The sequence below is a fragment of the Emys orbicularis genome, chromosome 21 (assembly GCF_028017835.1).
Source record: "Emys orbicularis isolate rEmyOrb1 chromosome 21, rEmyOrb1.hap1, whole genome shotgun sequence".
Lineage (NCBI taxonomy): Eukaryota > Metazoa > Chordata > Testudines > Emydidae > Emys > Emys orbicularis.
The window spans coordinates 749,048-766,633 of record NC_088703.1 but is presented as its reverse complement, the minus strand read 5'-3'; the positions used below and the strand labels follow the sequence as shown (position 1 = coordinate 766,633).

Sequence of the window (17,586 nt, the reverse complement as noted above, 5' to 3'; positions counted from 1 at the left end):
GTGCTGTGACGCGAGTGGGCGGGGCGCAGCCCCGTGTCACGTGACGCAGGAGCAGGCGGGGAGCGCTGCCCCTGTCACGTGCTGGGGGCGGCGCGCGGGCCCGGCCGGTGGTCACGTGGCGGGTGGCGCCGGCGTCACGTGGCTGGGCCGGCGGGCGGGAGGAGGGTGCGCGCGCGGCGGCGGCGGGATGGTGGAGCAGGAGGGCGGCGGCTCGGGCGGCATCAGCGAGGAGGAGGCGGCGCAGTATGACCGGCAGATCCGGCTGTGGGGGCTGGAGGCGCAGCGCCGGTACGGGCTGGGGGCGGGGCAGGTGGGGGGAGGGGATGGAGCTGGGGGCGGGGCAGGTGGGGGGAGGGGTCACGGGCTGGGGGCGGGGCAGGTGGGGGGATGGGATGGAGGTGCGGGGAGGGGGGTGAAGGGGTCACGGGCTGGGGGCGGAGCAGGTGGGATGGGATGGAGGGGCGGGGAGGGGGGTTAATGGAGAAGGGGGGAGTAGTGGGGATCATAGGGATGAGGGGGGAAGGGGCAGGTGGGGGGAAGGAGGTGAGAGGGGAGGGGAGTAGTGGGGTGGAGGGCAGCGCAGGAAGTGGGGACGAGAAGGGAAGGGGATGGTGGGGGAGGGGGGAAGGGTTAGTATGATGGAGGTGGGGAAGTTGGGAATGGGGAGCGGGCAGTATGGGGGTGGGGCGGGGGAGCGGGCGAGGTGGGGCAGGTGGGGAGTGGGCCGGGTGGGGATGGGGGGAAGGGAGAGCGGGCAGTGTGGGGGTGGAGTAGGTGGGGGGAAGGAGGTGACCACAGAGAGGAGGCGACGGCCCAGTTCAAGCTGCTCCCCCCCCATTTAACGGCACAGTTTGAATTAGTGCTGCCCAACAGCCACGGCGCCATCTGGATCCAGTGTCTGGGTCTCTGCTGTGTAGCGGTGTCACCCTGGAAGTCCTCGCTGCTCAGTGTAACTGCTTCCCCCCTCAAGTGCCGTGGAACCGTCTGGCTCTGCTGCTGCAGGTTCCAGTGAGCCTCCCAGACCGGCGCTTTCCAACTGGCACTGGACGTTAATGCGCTCTGCCCCTACCCACGTGGCTGGATTCAGCCAGCCCACCTGGCAGCAATCTCACTTCCCAGCCGCAGTCCTCGCCCCTGCAGAGGGCGGGGTGGCTCGTACAGTGGAACCTCAGAGTTCTGAACCCCCGAGTTCCGAACTGACCGCTCACCCACACACCTCGTTACGCAATCAGGCAGCAGCAGAGACCAAACAAACAAACAAACACAAAACAAATACAGTGTTGTGCTGTACACAAGTGCCGTGTTAAACGTAAACTACTTTTAAAAAAAAATAAAGGGAAGGCAGCATTTTTCTCCTGCATAGGAACGTTTCAAAGCTGTGTTAAGTTAATGTTCAGTTGTAAACTTTTGAAAGAGCCGTAACGTTTTGTTCAGCCTTAAGAACAACCTCCATTCCCGAGGCGTTCGCAGCTCTGAGATTCTACTGTAGTTGAAGGCGTTCCTAGGCAGCAACTCCTCTGATACGTTCGCTGTGTCCCCAGTCATTGGCGTGGCATTATAACCCCAGAGCCCACTTCACGGAGCAGGGTTAGGGGGTGGCTTGCAGATCCTAGGTTTGGGCCTCCCTTGCCTGGAGGACGTCCCTGGTCGATTGGGGCAGTGCTAACTGCCTTTCCTCGTGTCGTTGGCCCTGTGAGATGTTCGTTATCGGTATGTATTTCTCTCCTTGCCATCATGTGGCTGCGAACACAGAACTGTTCCCCTCACCCGCCAAGCTCACTGACTCTCCGCTGCTGCAGTCCATCCGTTAACACTGCCCATGCATCTCATTGCAGGCTGCGAGCATCCCGGGTGCTGCTGGTTGGCATGAAGGGCCTGGGAGCAGAAGTGGCGAAGAACCTCATCTTGGCAGGGGTCAAAGGCCTGACCATGCTAGACCATCAGCAGGTAGGAGCTCTTGGCTTGTCTCGTCTGGGATTTCTGAGCACACAGGTCCCTGCAGACTGCCCCCCCGAGGCACGACTGTGCTGGAGCGAGCGGAGGGGGAGGGTTTGGTTCTCACAGGTCCATTAGGACAGGCTCATTGCAGGATGGGGCAAGGAGTGCCTGTCTGGGTGCTTCTCTAACCCCCGTCCCGGAGCGTCTTAGAGCCTCACGAACACGCATGGATTCTATCCCCACCCACTCCTATATGCGCCTGGATCTCCGTTTGGGGAGCCATGGGGCAGAGATAAGTGACTCCCACACAGGAAGTGCGTGGCGGGCCTGGGAATTGAACCAAGGTCTTCTCCAGCCAGCACCTGATTCCCCGACCCTCCCTCTCGAACTGTCCCTAGGACACCCTGCTGCTCGGCCAGCAGGGGCCATGCTTCTTTGTTGCTGCATCATGCTTGCATCCTCCCATGTTTGTTACCGCTCGGGGGGCTCTTTCTCCGACCCCTTCCCTCTGGCCTGGTCCCTGTCGCCCTTATCAGCGCTCTGAGGTGCGCAAGGTATGGAACAGGGCAGTTCTGGAAGTGCTGATAGCCTAGGGGCTTGCCACTTCCTCTTTAGCTGGGATGGAAGGTGGGTCATGTTAAGTAACTGCCTTAGTTGAGTATTTGCATTCCTGGCCCCTCTCACCACCCCTGGCGTGTAGCACCCTGAGGAGCTGACTTTCCTTCTGGGGCTGGAGCTCGCAGAGGGGACAGGACCCATTGTTCTCACCCGGAGCTGCCCACTTTAGAAGTGCCAGAGGTTAAGCACCCCAGGTTCACAGAGGTGGCTGCTGTGCCCACAGCTGCCCTCTTTGACAGGCTGGCAAAAAGAGACCAGGGCGCCCCTGCGTGGTGTGTCAAGAATACAGGCAGCATGGCCTGGTGGCTAAGGGAGCACTCGCCCACAGCGGTGACGTCAGCACCGAGAAGTGTCTGTAAGGCACGCGGAGACCGCTGTCCATGTGAGTTCGGCGAGGCCTGGCGCGGCCATGTCTGAGTTCTCTCTGCCCCCGCGTGTGTAGCAGGATCATTCCCCTGGTCAGAATAGCAGCCGGAGTCCTCCCTTGCTGTTCCTCGCTTGGCTTGCGATTCCTAGTGAAGGCGCTAGGCCGCAGTGCTGGGCCGTGCAGTGTGGCTGTGACTCCACATCGGGCACCAGGTGGAGCTCTTGGCTTTAGAGCCGCTCGCTGGCTAAGGCACAGAGCGCCCCAGGAAGGTGACTGGAGGGAGAGCAGCGAAAGTTGCTGTGTCAGGGAAGCTTCCCCTTGTACCTGCTGCGTGTGCCCTAGTGGGGCTGTCTTGGAGGGCACTGCAGTGGGGCTGAGCACAGCCGGGGTTCCGTGGTACGACTGGGGGCGCTGACTGGTAGGACGTGACACCCCCAGCTCTTGCTGTTTGACAGCTCCCGCTCAGGCTGGCTGGAATTGTACCATTTAACCCCCAAACTAGCCCCCTTCTTCTGCCCCATAACTGCCACTCTTCTCCCTAGTGGCTTTGGATGAGCGGTTTAGTTCCTGTCTGACGAGAACTGTGCCCGGCTAGCCGGGAAGCTGGCCCCTTGCAGGCCCGTGTCTCCCGTGTGCCCACTGGTGATTAATGGCTCGTGGTGACGCTGCCTCTCGGGGTCCTGCCACTCGCCAGCCAGTCAGAGATGGGTTGGTTTTATTTCCCTCTGCCCCAGGTATCGCAGGAGGACACAAGAGCTCAGTTCCTGATTCCCGTGGGCTCGCTGGGCCGCAACAGAGCCGAAGCCTCTTTGGAACGGGCTCAGAACCTCAACCCCATGGTAGACGTGAAAGCTGACCCGGAGAATATCGAAAACAAAGCCGAAGATTTCTTTACTCAGTTTGATGCTGTAAGTGGCAGGTGGAGTGTGAGTGGGGTGGGGGGCATTGGGCAGAGGTGTCCTTGGGTGGTTAATTAAAGCTGGTTTAAAAATGGATGTAGTTAAACTAGTATGAATCCCTGTGTAGATGCTTTGAACTCAATCTAAAGCTGGTTATGTCAGTTTAGCTTTCACCTGTGCATTTCCAGACAGAAGCTAAACCAACAGGCCAGGTTTAAACCGATTTAAGCACAACCCTCCTGGGATCACACCCGTTTAACTAAACTGGTTTAAAATAGTATCTTTAATTAACCTGATGTACCTTTGTGTGTAGTCAGGGCTGTGAGTTGGCATGGATGGGGGAGGATCTTTATACCGTTTCCTGTTTGCATATCCTCTGTTTTGGACGGGTTTGCTTCATTTTCTGGCTCCCCTGGGCTGGCATCTTGTGGGGCCATTGAGTTTCCAGCACTGCTGGAAAATTTTCAGATAAAAACTCTTTCAATGAAATCCTGAAAATGCAAATCTGTTACCATCATGCAGTTAAGCATTGTGACTGGGGCTTCTTTAGTCCATTTCCCTGGTTTTATATTATTTCCTTCAACCCCCCCCCCCCCCCAAAAAAAAAAAACCCCAACAACAACAGTAAAATCAATTCCTGCCCAACCTAACTTTTCGGCATAAGCTAACGGAGAGTGTCCCTGTGTCACCTGGCTTCCGCAGAATGACTGGGTTGGTCTGTGGGTGCTTTGCCTAAGGGTTGTCACTACACGACTGGTTTGGCAAGCTGAATATCTGTTTGTAAACAGCACCTGATTCCCGTTCTGGCCTGTCTCAAGTCTCCAAAGCTGGAAGGTGGGGAGGAGAGAATAAGGCCCTTACTTAGCCAGGAGACTTGACCGGAGCGGCTAGTATGGCACACGCCAGACACTAACTACTCTGGAATGTGTCTCCACACAGGGAGTGACTCCAGAGTAGCCATGCTGGTCCGTTGCCCTGGGTGGACAAGCCCTGTGTTTAAATTAAATGAAAAGTGTCCGTCTTTGGCTTTGTTACCAGGAGCCAGCTGGGCTCTGCCACCTCCAAGCTCCTGATTCTCCCTGGAGAGGAGCCTGTTGGAATTAGCAGCCACCACAACTTAGTGTTCTGCTGCCAGGAGGGATAATTGATAGTAGCTGCATGTAAAGCACCATTCTTTGTCTGGCTGTGAATGGAGGGCTGCCCTGCCCAAGACCCCTGCCATTGCCCAGGAGGGGCGGGCGGGTTCACACCCTCCTGGGGAACAGTGATCTGTCCGGGGCCTGTTTATCTAACCCTAGTCTCAGAAAAGGGGGGGGGGGGGAGAGGCAGGTTTGTAAATGTGCAGCCTCTGCTGCTCCTGCCCATGGTGGGGAGAGAATGATTCTGGTGCTTCTGCTTTCTCCCAGGTGTGCCTGACATGCTGCTCCCGCTGCGTCATGGTGAAGGTCGATCAGATCTGCCACAAAAACGGCATCAAGTTCTTCACCGGGGACATCTTTGGCTACTATGGCTACATGTTCGCCAACCTGGGGGCGCACGAGTTTGTGGAGTAAGTCTGGCTGTGGGGGAGGAGAGCGGCCATCCCCCGAACGCCCCCACGCTCGGGTGCACTGACATCTGTGGTACTAGCACAAGCATGTTGGTAACGCGCCAGGCAGCACCCGGTATGTACAAAAGGGAGCAGCCCACGAAGCTACAGGCCACGGTGTGCAGCTGGCAGCTCTGCATTCTGGGACCTCACCCTTGTTGGCCATCCTTCCATTTTAGGGAATTCATCGTGAAGGCCTAACAGGCGGGGGAAGCTGAGTTACCAAAGGGGGGCGGTCTATGCCCAGTGCTGGGGGGCGGGGGGAGATGTGCTGTAAATGGGTGTCATTGTGGCCACGGTGTTTTGTGTGACAGTTCAGACATTGAGGCTCTTCTGTGAGCCAGGGGATTCTCTTGCACAGATCATCTGCTTCAGGGCGGGTGGGTTTTGCCCCATAGCCTTTCTTCCCCTCAGCACACAGCTATGCACGGAAGCCCCCCGCCGACAGGCTCGGCGCGTCCTAAAGCTGAGACCTAGCATGCCGTGTCTGGGACTCACAGGTGCTGGGCCTGCCGTCTTTCTCGTGATAACGTGAAATACGATGGGTTCCGATTCTGGCCTCCCTCAGCCAGGGACTGCGGTGGTAAATCTCTCTCTGTCTCTCTGCAGAGAGAAGACCAAGGTCACCAAAGCCAGCCAGGGAGTGGAAGACGGGCCCGACACCAAAAAAGCCAAGCTTGATTCAACAGAGACAACCATGGTGAAAAAGGTGTGTGTCAGCGCCCCTGTCGGCCACCAAAGAGCACCCGTGTTACGGGGAAACGTCAAGTCTATGTCTAGGTAGATCCACCCAGCAGAGGCGCTGGGTCTGTCTGGTGGCGTGTGGTACACGGGATGCAGTTCTTAAGACAGCTTCAGGGTATGCATGGAGAGCCATGGGTGGGATGATCGCTGTGTTACACTCCTCTTGGGAAGGCGTCATGGAGTTCCTGGCTTTGCTTCTGTCTGCTGCTGGTGAGCCATGTGGCCTGGGTCTGCACCCCCTGCCTCCTTTAACTGTGTGAGCTCAGTGTCATGAGAACATGTCTCCCTCTCCCTTTGCAATGAGGGGCTCTGATGGCCTATCTGATTACCTATCCCGGTTTGACAGCGCGTTGTCTGTAACGGGATTTGAATGACGGACCTGTTGTCTGCAGGAACATCTCCTTGTCCTGAGATCTCTGCTGTCATTCAGAACTCTGGTCCTTTCTTTGTAGCCAGAGCCTAGGTCCTCTGGGGGGCGCTATATGGGCCAGTGATCACGTAAGGCAGCCCCAGTTGGCCAGAGCCAAGGGTGGACGCCATGGGTAATGTCAGTGCAGATGATCTTGGGAGGTGTTGAGTGAGTGAAGGAAGTGTAAGGTGGCTGCAGAGTTTTCTTCCCCATGAGAATCTCCTTGAATGGCTCCGAGCCAGAAACTTGCTGTGGAATTTCCCAGCTGTGTGTTCGTGTTCGTTCTGTCAGGCTGGGCTATTGAGAAGCTGGTCTCAGCGTGCGATAAATGAGTCTCGTTGGCCTCGGCCCGGGTCAGCGGCTGCGTGGGTTGAATGGCGGGGTCCCTGAGTTAGTGCTGTCTAAAATGCAGCTTCTGGACCCAGCCTCCTGTGAATAGCTTGTTGGGTGAGTTAGGCCCCATCTACTCCTCCCCCCCCCCACTTCGGTTGGGGAGGGATTCTCACTGGTATACTTGCACGGGAACAGTCCCTAGCATGGACACCGCTGTACTGCAATTGATCGTTCCCCTTCCTGTCTGGGAACAGCTGTGCTGGTGGAAGGCAGGACCGACGGGTACACCAAGCCCTCCGCTCCCCACCCAAACGCCAGGGCCAGAAGCTGCCTTGTTGCTGCTGTCAGCCGATTGCTAAGCCCCTGTGTAAGCGGGAGGGTGGCTTGGGGGTGTAGGGAGATGGGGGAGGGCAGAGCCTTTCACGTTTAAAAGCCTGGGGCCTGGCCATTGTTAGGGTCTCGAAGTGGAAATCCCCTGGCTTTATCTGGCTATGGGGAGAATGCGAGCAGCTTAATGACCTTTTGTGTCCCTTTCTCTCGGCTTGTCAGGCTTGTCAATCAGGGGGCGTTTAGTGCACTTCGCCCCGGGCTGGGCCAGATCGGAAGATAGGAAGATATGGGAGTATTCCCCAGATGCTGCTGCTAGCCAGCTGTCGCCCTCCCCCGATCGGGGCTGGGATTCCGATCCGTGTCAGATCAGGTTTAGGATGCAGCGGATTCCGATAGAGAGTTTCCAGCATGCCGATGCCTGGGACCAGTCCCCTCTGGGGAATATGGATCTAAAGGCCTGGGGGGGACAGAGTGCTTCCTGCACCTTCTCCTGTGGCTTTGCTGCAAATTCCCAAGCCCGCAGTGCGCTGGCAGCAGCCTGGTGGGTGACTGCGGGGGCAGCTTCCCCAAGTGACCCAACGCAGCGAGCGGGGTTTAGCACTGCTTGGCGAGGCGCGGCAAGGCCTCCGCTCTTGTTCAGAGGGTCGTCTGTCCTCGGCGTTTCTTGTGACCTGGCTGGTGTTGCTTTGAGGGTCATGTGCCCTCCGGTGGAGCGGGGATGGGGTCACCTCGCAGTCACTCCACCGCCCGTTTCTCTCCCCTGCCGCAAGTCTGAATGCAGCCAGGGCCTGGGAGAGTGGCAATCTGCAGTGCTGCGCTCTGCCGCTGGGGTGCCAGAGAAACGGGAGCTCCTTGGCATCGCGTTTCCTTTGTGTAACCAGACGTGCTGCGCAGGGAGGCTGCTCAAGGCAGCTTGTATGTGTGTTCTCCTGCAGGGAGGTGGGGAATCAAGCGTGGAAACCAGTGTTCTGGGGGCGTGGGGGCCCTTTGATCCCGTACACCAAGACTGGGCGTCTGTCTGGAAGACCCTCTCTGGCTCAGCCAGATGTTCTGGGTGGGACGCAGAAGCCTCTGGCCTGTTTGCAGGAGCTCAGACTCGATGATCACAACGGTCCCCTAGAATCTATGAAGAAGGATGATGATAAAATTCCTCAGTAACTACCAGCCTCCCTTGAGCTCTGAGGGCGGGGCTGAATACCCCTGCCCTCTCCTTCCAGGCATGAGCTGTTCTCCTGACAATTAATCCGACCGCCTGAGGCGGATGCTCTCTGGGCCACTAGTGGCCTGAGCCCTGGGGCTCTGCTCCCCGGTTGTACTCTGCGTCCCAGGAGCTGAGCGCAGTGGGCGGGATTTTCCGGAGCTCTTAGCACTGGCCTAACTGTGGACTGGGAGTTTGTCCGGTGGTTCTAGTGGGAGCAGAGCCGTGAGCCCTCTACAAAGCGCTCTGAGCACAGACCGGCATTAACACTCTACTCCCAAGGCTCGGATTGCAACCTCGACATACTGCCCAGTCCCTGGGCTCTGGGGGCTACTGGGGGGGGGGGGTACCTTGCAGCGTTGTGCTGAGGCCTGAGAGCCGCAGAGAGAGACTGCCCGGGAGGCTGCCCTGCAAGTGACTCATCGCGTTCCCGGGGTCGGAGCTAATTCCTGGACAGCATCCCTCCCCTGGGCTAGGCGGTGTATTCAATCCAGCTGTGGGTAGTAGCTCGGCCGGTAACACTGAGTGCTGCTTCTTGCATCCAGCTGTGAGGAGCGGTGGTGGTTCCTCCGGTGCTCAGTGCTGCATGTAGCCCCTGGCGCTTCTCTGGTCCGCTTCCCGTGCGGGGCTGCGGTCTGCGTCGCATGGGCGCGTGCATGAGACCGGCGAGCTGTTCTGGCTGGGGCAGATTGCGCGCTGCAGCTGGCAGGAGTTAAAGGTTTGAATTTCGGAGACCCCGAGAGGTCTCTAGCCAGGTTCCCGTCCGGCTGTGTTCCTGCTCTCTGGAACTGGGGCGAGAGAGCGCCCCTGAGTGGGGCTCTTAGAATCCCGGACGTGTGTGCAGTTTGGGAATCAGGGAGTGGTGGTGATCGGCAGAAGCCCCTGCAGACTTTACCCCTTCATAGCTCTTCCCCATCTCTTGCCCCTACAGCAGGCTTTGGACCAGGCACTCGGCTCCTTGAGCTGGGTGGCTAGCTCACTTCTGCCTCCACCTCCTGATCTTCCGTTGGTCCCTGGCCACCTCACACTGAGCCCGGGGCTGAGGTCGCCGGGCCAGTTGCCGAGCCTGGGCGGGAAGCTCCGGGGTCGGGCCGCCCTGCTGGCTAGGCAGTGACAGCCCAGCACAAACCAGCAGCAGCAGCAGCATCTCCTCCACTGCGCTGCCCTTGGCCAGGGTTCGATTTGCTGTCTCTGTGAGCCCCATAGGCCGAGCGTCCGCGTGGCGAGATCCAGGCCCAACAGCGCTGCCAAAATCATTGCCCCCACCCTGGGGCTCCTTCCTAGCAACAGTCGGTCGGGTAGCCCTGGCCCAGCACGGTGTCCTGCCGCAGAGCACCGGCGCACCGTGCTCGTCCTGCCTGGGGGCTGCTCGCTCCCACCCTGGGGCCTGCGGGGAGGCAGAGGGGGATGGGGCTCTGCTAGGTGACCTGCAGTCTGGGCGGCAGGGCCGGATCCTGTGGTGTGCACTCCCCCCACCGCAGTGGGGCTGCGCGGGCAAACGCCGGCGCGGATCTGGCCCGGTGTTCGTTCCACTCTCCGTAGGCGGGACGCCCCCCAGCCGTGGGGGGAACGTTGCAGGGGGGCTCCCTGCCCCTCTCACGCTGGCTTTCCCATTGCAGCGGGTGGTTTTCTGCCAGCTGAAGGAAGCGCTGGCAGTCGACTGGAGCAGTGAGAAGGCGAAGGCAGCCCTGAAGCGTACCGCCCCGGACTACTTCCTGCTCCAGGGTAAGGGACGCCTGGGAGAGGGGTGGGGTTGGGGAGCAGGCCGCTTCCCCACTCCGTGCCTCAGTTTCCACATCCTTGCCGTGAGGAGCCCACAGACCCAGCTCCCACGGGGTGCATGGTGGGGGAGGCGCTGAGGCTTTATTCCCCCTTGGCTGGGCTGGTGTGAGCTCTCTGAATGCGGCGCTCTCCTCCTGGGGAGACGGCTGTTCCCAGAGAGAGCTGCTCCTCTCCTGCTCTTGGCTTGCTTGGGCCTCTGCCCCCAGCTGGGAGTGGGATCTGCCCTGCGGGGGCGTGTCTGCTCGTCTCTGCCCATCACAGGCCTGGCAAGCGCGCCTGTCAGCGCCAGAGTCTGCCTAGGAAGCGCCGGGCCCCGCTCAGCCGAGCGAGCATGCGGCACTTCCTGTGGCAGGAGCTGGCTTTGATTTGTTGGCTTTGAGGTTAATGCAAGTTTACCATAACAGCAGCGAGCTAAAAATACCCGGGCGAGTGTGGAAACAGCCACGCTCCCCAGAGCGGAAGCGCCCTGCCAGCTGGGAGGGACCGGCCCGGCCCAGGCGTGTGGTTTGCCCGCTGCCCTCTCCCTCCAGCGCGCCGCGCTCAGGCGCCGGTGCCCACACGGGCTGCAATCTCGGTGAAGCCACAGCCCCAGGCGGGGTTTTCCAGTGACGTGAGCCAGCGCTGGCTCCCAGATTAATAGCCTGCACCACTTCTGCCCCAGAGCCGGGGCTGTGAGCTCCTGCCCACGCCTGGCAGCGCCTGCCTCCCCCCCCCGCACAGCAGGGGTCCAGAGGGTAAAGACAGGGCTACGGCTCGGGGCTCACTGCAGGCATAGGACACGCCTGCCTCTCCTGGCTGCTCCTCAGAGGTATCCAGGCCTCCCCTCCCCTCTCCGCTGCCTGGCCAGGATTCCTCCTGCTGAGTCAGGCTCTGGGGGAGGAGGTTTTGGAGTTGCAGGGCTCCAAGCCCCGTGCTGTCCCCACGCTGGCCCGTTCCCTCCAGAGCTGCATTGGCTGCTGCTGTGGCTGAAGAGCCAGCGCTGCCTGCCTGTCTGTCCGACGCTGGGCGATCCCGCTGGGTCTGGGAGGGGACTTGACCCTGCCCGTCGCAGGAGACTGTTTTCCTGCTGGCTGTCAGGCAGCACTCGGCATCTGACTGGTGCTGCTCGCCCGTGTTCGGACCCCAGCAATGCGGGACTTTCCCCAGCAATGGGACGCCAAACACCTTAGACAATAGGAGAACATGGCTGTCAATTGGCAAATTGTCCCGGGGCTCGCAGGCAGGGGTAGGACGGGAATGGATTCAAAGCCACCCTTTGAAATTAACACCGTATTCATAGTCCTTTGTTCTGGCAGTGCCCAGGGGCCCAGACTGAGAGGGGCACCATGGGGTCAGGGGCTGCACAGGCAGAGAGTGACTGAGAGTTCCTGCCCCAGAGAGCTCGGTCTGAGCCCACAAGGGAGACAGTGGAGGGGATTGAGGCACTGAGAGGGGCAGTGACCAAGGTTAGCCAGCTGGTCAGTGGCAGAGCTGAGAATAGACTCTTGGATCCCTGAGTTCCAGTCCCATCACTCTCCCCACTAGGCCACGCTGCCTGGTACACGTTGGTGCCTCTGTATTGGCCTCTGCATTGGCGTAGGTATTCAGCAGTCGCTGGAGCTGTTCCTGGCTCTGCCGGGGCGCTGGGTCCCGGTGAGGGGTTAGTGGTGGCCGGGGCTCTTGTTCCCAGCTCTGCTGGGGCGCTGGGTCCCGGTGAGGGGTTAGTGGTGGCCGGGCGCTGGCTCCTGGTTAGTGGTGGCCGGGCGCTGGCTCCTCGTGGGGGGTTAGTGGTGGCCGGGGCCCCTGTTCCCGGCTCTGCCGGGGCGCTGGGTCCCGGTGAGGGGTTAGTGGTGGCCGGGGCCCCTGTTCCTGGCTCTGCTGGGGCGCTGGGTCCCAGTGAGGGGTTAGTGGTGGCAGGGCGCTGGCTCCTCGTGGGGGGTTAGTGGTGACTGGGGCCCCCGTTCCCGGCTCTGCCGGGGCGCTGGGTCCCGGTGAGGTGTTAGTGGTGGCCGGGGCTCTTGTTCCTGGCTCTGCCGGGGCGCTGGGTCCCGGTGAGGGGTTAGTGGTGGCCGGGGCCCCCGTTCCCGGCTCCGCCAGGGCGCTGGCTCCCAGTGAGGGGTTAGTGGTGGCCGGGCGCTGGCTCGCTGCCGGGGTTTCCGTCTCTGCTGGCCTGTAGCGGGCTGCAAAGTGCTGATGCTCCCAAAAGATGAGTTAAAATCGCTGCTCCTGTTTGCTTTATCGTAAGTCATCGCAGACCTGCTGGGCCTCTTGGCTGCTTTCCCAGCAGCCCCCAGGATCCCTCAGATGTGGCAGGGGAGGGAGCCGCCCGGTGCCAGCCTGCCCCCTCGTTAGCGCCCAGGCAGGCAGCCCAGATAACCACCAGGCTGAGGTGCTGCCCGTGCTCTCTGCCCTTCCTGAATCTGCTGATGTGAGTTGTGCTGGGCTGGGAGTCACTCCCCTGGCTCCGGGAAGATGGATGGCTGGGCCTAGACTCACCCCCCAGCTCTATCGCCCGCTGAGCCAACAGCTCAGAATAAACGAGCTGACCTAAGAGCTTTGGCCTGGGGGGTGGCTGTGAACAGCAACAAGCCAGACCAGGGGCTGGGTGAGGAGAGAACCAGCCTTCAGACCTGGCAAACGGCTGAGCCCCGGAGCATGCCGGGAGGCGCCCCGGAGCTGCCCTGTGGCCGTGACCGTGGCGCTCTGGCACTGATGTGCTAGGTGGGGGTTGAGCGGGGAGCACGGCTGCTGAATGGTTTTGTTCCAGGGCAGCGTCAGAGCCATAGCTTCACCTGGCTCAGTCCGAACCAGTCCGGCTGGCAGCGCTGCCTTCCCAAAGCACTCTGCGTAGCTCTTCCTGCTTGGGGGACGCCGGTGCGGCCTGAGAGTGAGCGTGTCCCTGTTTTACAGACGGGGCATGCAGCAGCCAGCGATGGGAGAGTCCTGCCCCAGCCCTGTGCTCGGGTCGCTACACATGGCCTCTTGCCATGTCTCCCCTGAGTTATTCTTGGCTATTGGCAGTGCCCCTGCCATCCGAGATCAGGGCACCGTGTGCCCAGCATGAGACAGGCAGCCAACCAAACAGGTCTGATGAGGAAGGTGTCTGGGAATAGGTCCTAGCCCTCCTGAACCCCAGGCCAGTGCTCTGTCCACTGGTCCAGGCTGCCTCCACCTGGCACGAACTGTGTGCATGTGTCTCTCTGGCCCAGGCACGGGGCGGCTGTGCCAATGCGCTCGAGCATGCACAGGATCTGTAGCAGCAAATTTTACTGCGAGTGGCGTGTGCTGTAGATTCTCCCATTAGCACTTTTCTTGGCCCCCGGCGCAGTGAAGGTCTCCCCACCCAGAAGCCCAGTGAGGAATCTCGTTGGTTATCGGAGAGGGTAACGAGCACGTCCCCAGGGATCAGGATTGTGACCTCCGCCTCTTTCCCCCTCTTCTCCCCCCCCCCTCCCCCCGCCAGTGCTGCTGAAATTCCGGACAGATAAAGGGAGGGACCCGTTGCCAGAGAGCTATGCCGAAGACTCGGAGCGTCTGCTGCAGATCCGAAATGAGGTGCTGAACTCCCTGGGCGTCGGCGCGGACCTGCTGCCCGACGACTTCGTCAGGTGCTGTGCTTTGGCTGCAGTCCGGTGTCGGGGCTGGGATCGGGACTCTAGGCCTGCTGCTCGGCATGCGGTTCAGGCCCAGCCTCGGGAGAGTACCTTCCCTTGGCCGGGGACCCTTGTCCACGCTGGGTGCTCCTCGCTGCCCACGTGTGAACAGGAGCAAAGCGGGTCCCAAAGAAAGGGCCTGTCCAATGGGCCCGTCTGCCAGACACCCCCACACACACACCCCACATGTCCCGGCTACATCCCTTGGGGGCTGCCCCCCATGGGGCACTGGAGCGTGCATGTGCCCACAGGTACTAGACTGAAAACTTGACTCTGGGAAGCACCTGGGCCTGTGTCCGGGGCCTGTGAATAGCTGCCTGGCTCCAGAGGGCGTCTTGGTCTCTCTCTTCCATGGGTGCAGGGATTTCTGGGGGATGGAGCTGCCTTTCCTGTACCAGCTCTGCTGGGGTTCAGAGCCTCCTCCCTGCGCTGTGAGGGGGATGCCCGCTGCAGACCAGCCCTCCCAGGGTCCGGGCCCAGCGTGGGGCCATGCCGCTGTCTGCAGCGCTGAGCCAGCCCCACAGCAAGGAGCGCATCGCAGGATCATTAATCTGTCTCTGATCCCCTCTGGGCAGCCGCAGTTCTGCATCAGCAGTGACCTGAGCCGTCTGGCTGCCTCGCCCCGTGGGTGAGCACAGAGCCTCCAGGCCGCGCCTGGCTGGGCTCCGCTCCCTTGCCCGGGTCGTCTCGCGCGCTGCCTGTTCTGCCCTGCTTGGCTGCGTGGGCCTGACGGGGATGGATGGGCTGCTGGGAAGCTCGGCTCCTCCCTGCTCTCCCAGGCTGCGTGTGACCCTGTCCCCGCAGCTCCAGGGAGACCCCAGGCCATGGGGTGGAGGGGCGCCGGGCAGTGATGCCATGGGCTGAGAAGGCCCAGCTGAAGCTTTGGACCTGGGGCAGAGATGGTCCCAATCAGCCCTGAGCACATGGGAGAGACCCGGGTACCTGGGCCGGGCGGAGGCTGTGATGGGCTGGACCAGCGGGGATGGGGGAGCCAGGGCAGATGCTGCAGGGGGATGGGGGGGGTACGACTCCCCACCCCCTGACCCTGCCGTCCCTTCATGTGTGGGCTGGAAGGACCCTCCCTGCGCCCCCGGATTCATTTCAGCCTGAAAATCCCACCCCGCCTGCATGTTGCCACACGCTGCCCTGGGAGGCGCAGGCCGCTGTGCGCCGGCAGGAATGGCGGGAATGCGCCCGGGCACACGGCAGATATGTCTGGCCCTATTTTTAGAAGGGTCGCATGCAGCATGTGAGGGGCTGGGACAACACACCCGTGTGGCTGATGAGCTCCCGGCAGCGACGGCTGCTCAGTGCTCACCCCTCGAAGGCCCTGGACCCTCCAGGCCTCGTCGCATTGGGGTGTATCCTGGGCCCACTGGCTATGGCTCCTGTCTCGCTGCACCCCTGCCCACCTTTCCTGTCTCCCAGGGCCCCTCCCAGATCTGGGGCATTGGGGCCAATTGACGCTTCCCCCTTAGCTCAGTCCTCGCTCTGGTTCTCTGCCCCAGCCGAGGGGTGTTCACTGATGGCTCTACCAGACATGCTCTTTGCAGACCCCCGGTGTTCCCTCTGCCCAGGAGTTTTTCCTGCCAGGCCTGCCTGGCAAGGATCACCCATCACGTCCCTTCCACTGGGCTCTGTGCCTGGGCCAGTGACCCTCGGGCTGGGCTGGCAGTGCCAGGGCTGGAAGCCTGGGTGGCTGGTCTGGTCACTCCCCTGGCATGGGGCAGCCGGTGCCACGTTGGCGCTGGGACTCAGAGGGCTGAGCCGGTCGGGCGCCTCAGGCACTGACCTGGTGTGTTTGTTTCTTCCAGCTATTGCTTCTCCGAAATGGCTCCCGTCTGCGCAGTGCTTGGAGGGGTCCTGGGACAGGAGGTCGTCAAGGTAATGGGTGTGTGGCTAGGCCCAGCTGTCTGAGAGAGGGTAGTATAGCCATGGAGGGGGGAGAAATTTACCCTCCATCACACAGGGAGCCAGTGGCAGAGCCGGGATAGAACCCAGGAGTCCTGGCTCCCAGCCCCCCCTGCTCTAACCACTACACCCCACTCCCTTCCCAGAACGGGGGCTAGAACCCAGGAGTCCTGGCTCCCAGCCCCCCAGAGTGGGGGATAGAACCCAGGAGTCCTGGCTCCCAGCCCAACCACTACACCCCCACTCCCTTCTCAGAGCCGGGATAGAACCCAGCCCCCCCCGGCCCCCAGCCCCCCCATTTCCCCTGCTTGTGCAGACAGAACGGCTGGGGACCAGGGAAGGCTGTTGGGGGAGGTGGACCTCTCCCGCCGTGGGCCGTGCTGGGCTCTTGCGGAGGCTTGGCGCCTCCTCCCAGCTGCCTGGCACAGCTGCTGGGCAGCAGCCTGTCGCCGCTGCTCCTGGGGCTGGGTGTGTCTGGAATCCCCGCCCCGCCCAGCCCCGCTTGCTTGGGAAGCACCCTGCACGGCCAGTTGGGGGCCCTCCCTTCTCCGGGCCCCCGGGTGCGCTGCTCTGCTGGGACCAGGGGATTCCTCTCCCTGCCCCCTCTGCTCTCGGTCAGTCGGCGGGTACCATGGGGCACTCTGGGAGGGGGGCTGGGTGAGTCCCAGACCGGCCACCAACTTGCTGTGTCCTCTGCCTCTCCTGGGGGCTGCCTGTGGTCCTGTGCCTGGGAGGAAGGTGGGCCCCGTCTCCAAACTCCCCAGGCCGAGAGCCGCACTGCAGCGGGATTAGTGCTGCTTCAGCTGCTGGGCCCCTGCCCGACCTCCTGCCCCCTGTGCAGGGACTGCGCCCAGCTGCGCTCACCCCCACGCTCTGCCCCCCACAGGGAGCTCAGCTGTCCGTGGGTGCTGGGCTGCGACCCCCCCCCCCCAGCAGGGCCCCCTCCGCTGCTGCCGTGGCTTCCCTGTTACTGCTCTCTGTCCTGGAACAGCCTCTGCTCCTGGGGCCAGGTGTAAACCAGCGTGAGCGGGCGTGTGCCCCCAGTTCACCTGCTGACTGAGATTGGGGACAGTGGGGGGCATGTGCTCCCCGGCTGATGCTTCTCCACCCCACCCCACCCCCAGGAGCTGCCCATGTGTGGTGAGGGACTTGCCCATAGAAGCGAGGGGGGCGGGGGGTTCCTGGAGCTGGGATTTCGGCTCTAGACAGGCTGTAACAACGCCCTTCCCCCCCCCCCCCCCAGGCCCTCTCCCAGCGGGATCCACCCCACAACAACTTCTTCTTCTTCGATGGCATCAAAGGGAACGGAGTCGTGGAGTGCCTGGGTCCCCACTGAGCCTCCCAGCGCGTCGGCCTGCAGCTGCAGCTCAGCACCCGGTGCCGCTGGAGTCCCTCTGCCTCCCTGCAGCGCCCGGCCAGCCGCTGCACGGTGCCGCTGGAGTCCCGCTTGCACCACGCTCCCCTCCAGCCGCGGCCGGCCAGGCAGCGCAGGCATGGCCCCCACGCGGGGCGGGATGGGGACGTAGCAAATCCCCACTCGCTCCCCCCGTGTGTTCTCCTGGGCTCTCCAATAAACTCACTTCTTCCCAGGCTGGCTCCTTTCCTTCCAGCGCAGCCCCCTCCAGGGCGGGAGCCCCAGCTGGTGGGGCTGGCAGGGCTGGGGCCCGCAGCCCCCCTCTCCCTGGCTGTGCTGCTGTTCGCACCAGGCCCCCTCGCTCTTGCTACCGACCCACCAGCGGCTGCTGGCATGGGCCCCTCTGTGCCTCTGCTCTCAGCCATGGCTCTGGGGAAAGGGCACCACCTCTGGGCAGGCTTGTGCGGAGCGGGGGGGTGGCTG

General features: G+C 61.9%; 1 protein-coding gene across 1 annotated transcript; it reads left to right on the top strand.

Moving 5' to 3' along the window:
• Positions 1-187: 187 nt before the first annotated feature.
• On the top strand, positions 188-17,331 carry SAE1 (SUMO1 activating enzyme subunit 1). The gene is made up of 9 exons (XM_065420929.1): positions 188-288; positions 1,836-1,947; positions 3,658-3,831; positions 5,229-5,371; positions 6,020-6,119; positions 10,044-10,149; positions 13,649-13,793; positions 15,653-15,722; positions 16,993-17,331. The coding sequence occupies exons 1-9, from the start codon at positions 188-190 to the stop codon at positions 17,083-17,085; spliced, it is 1,044 nt and encodes a 347-aa protein (XP_065277001.1). The 3' UTR covers positions 17,086-17,331.
• Positions 17,332-17,586: the final 255 nt, after the last annotated feature.

Bases quoted from the DNA above. Each gene is read 5' to 3' on its own strand.
- SAE1 (XM_065420929.1), top strand. From the start codon at position 188: ATGGTGGAGCAGGAGGGCGGCGGCTCGGGCGGCATCAGCGAGGAGGAG. The intron at 1,948-3,657 runs GTAGGAGCTCTT...CCTCTGCCCCAG, and splicing joins CCATGCTAGACCATCAGCAG to GTATCGCAGGAGGACACAAG. The intron at 15,723-16,992 runs GTAATGGGTGTG...CCCCCCCCCCAG, and splicing joins TGGGACAGGAGGTCGTCAAG to GCCCTCTCCCAGCGGGATCC.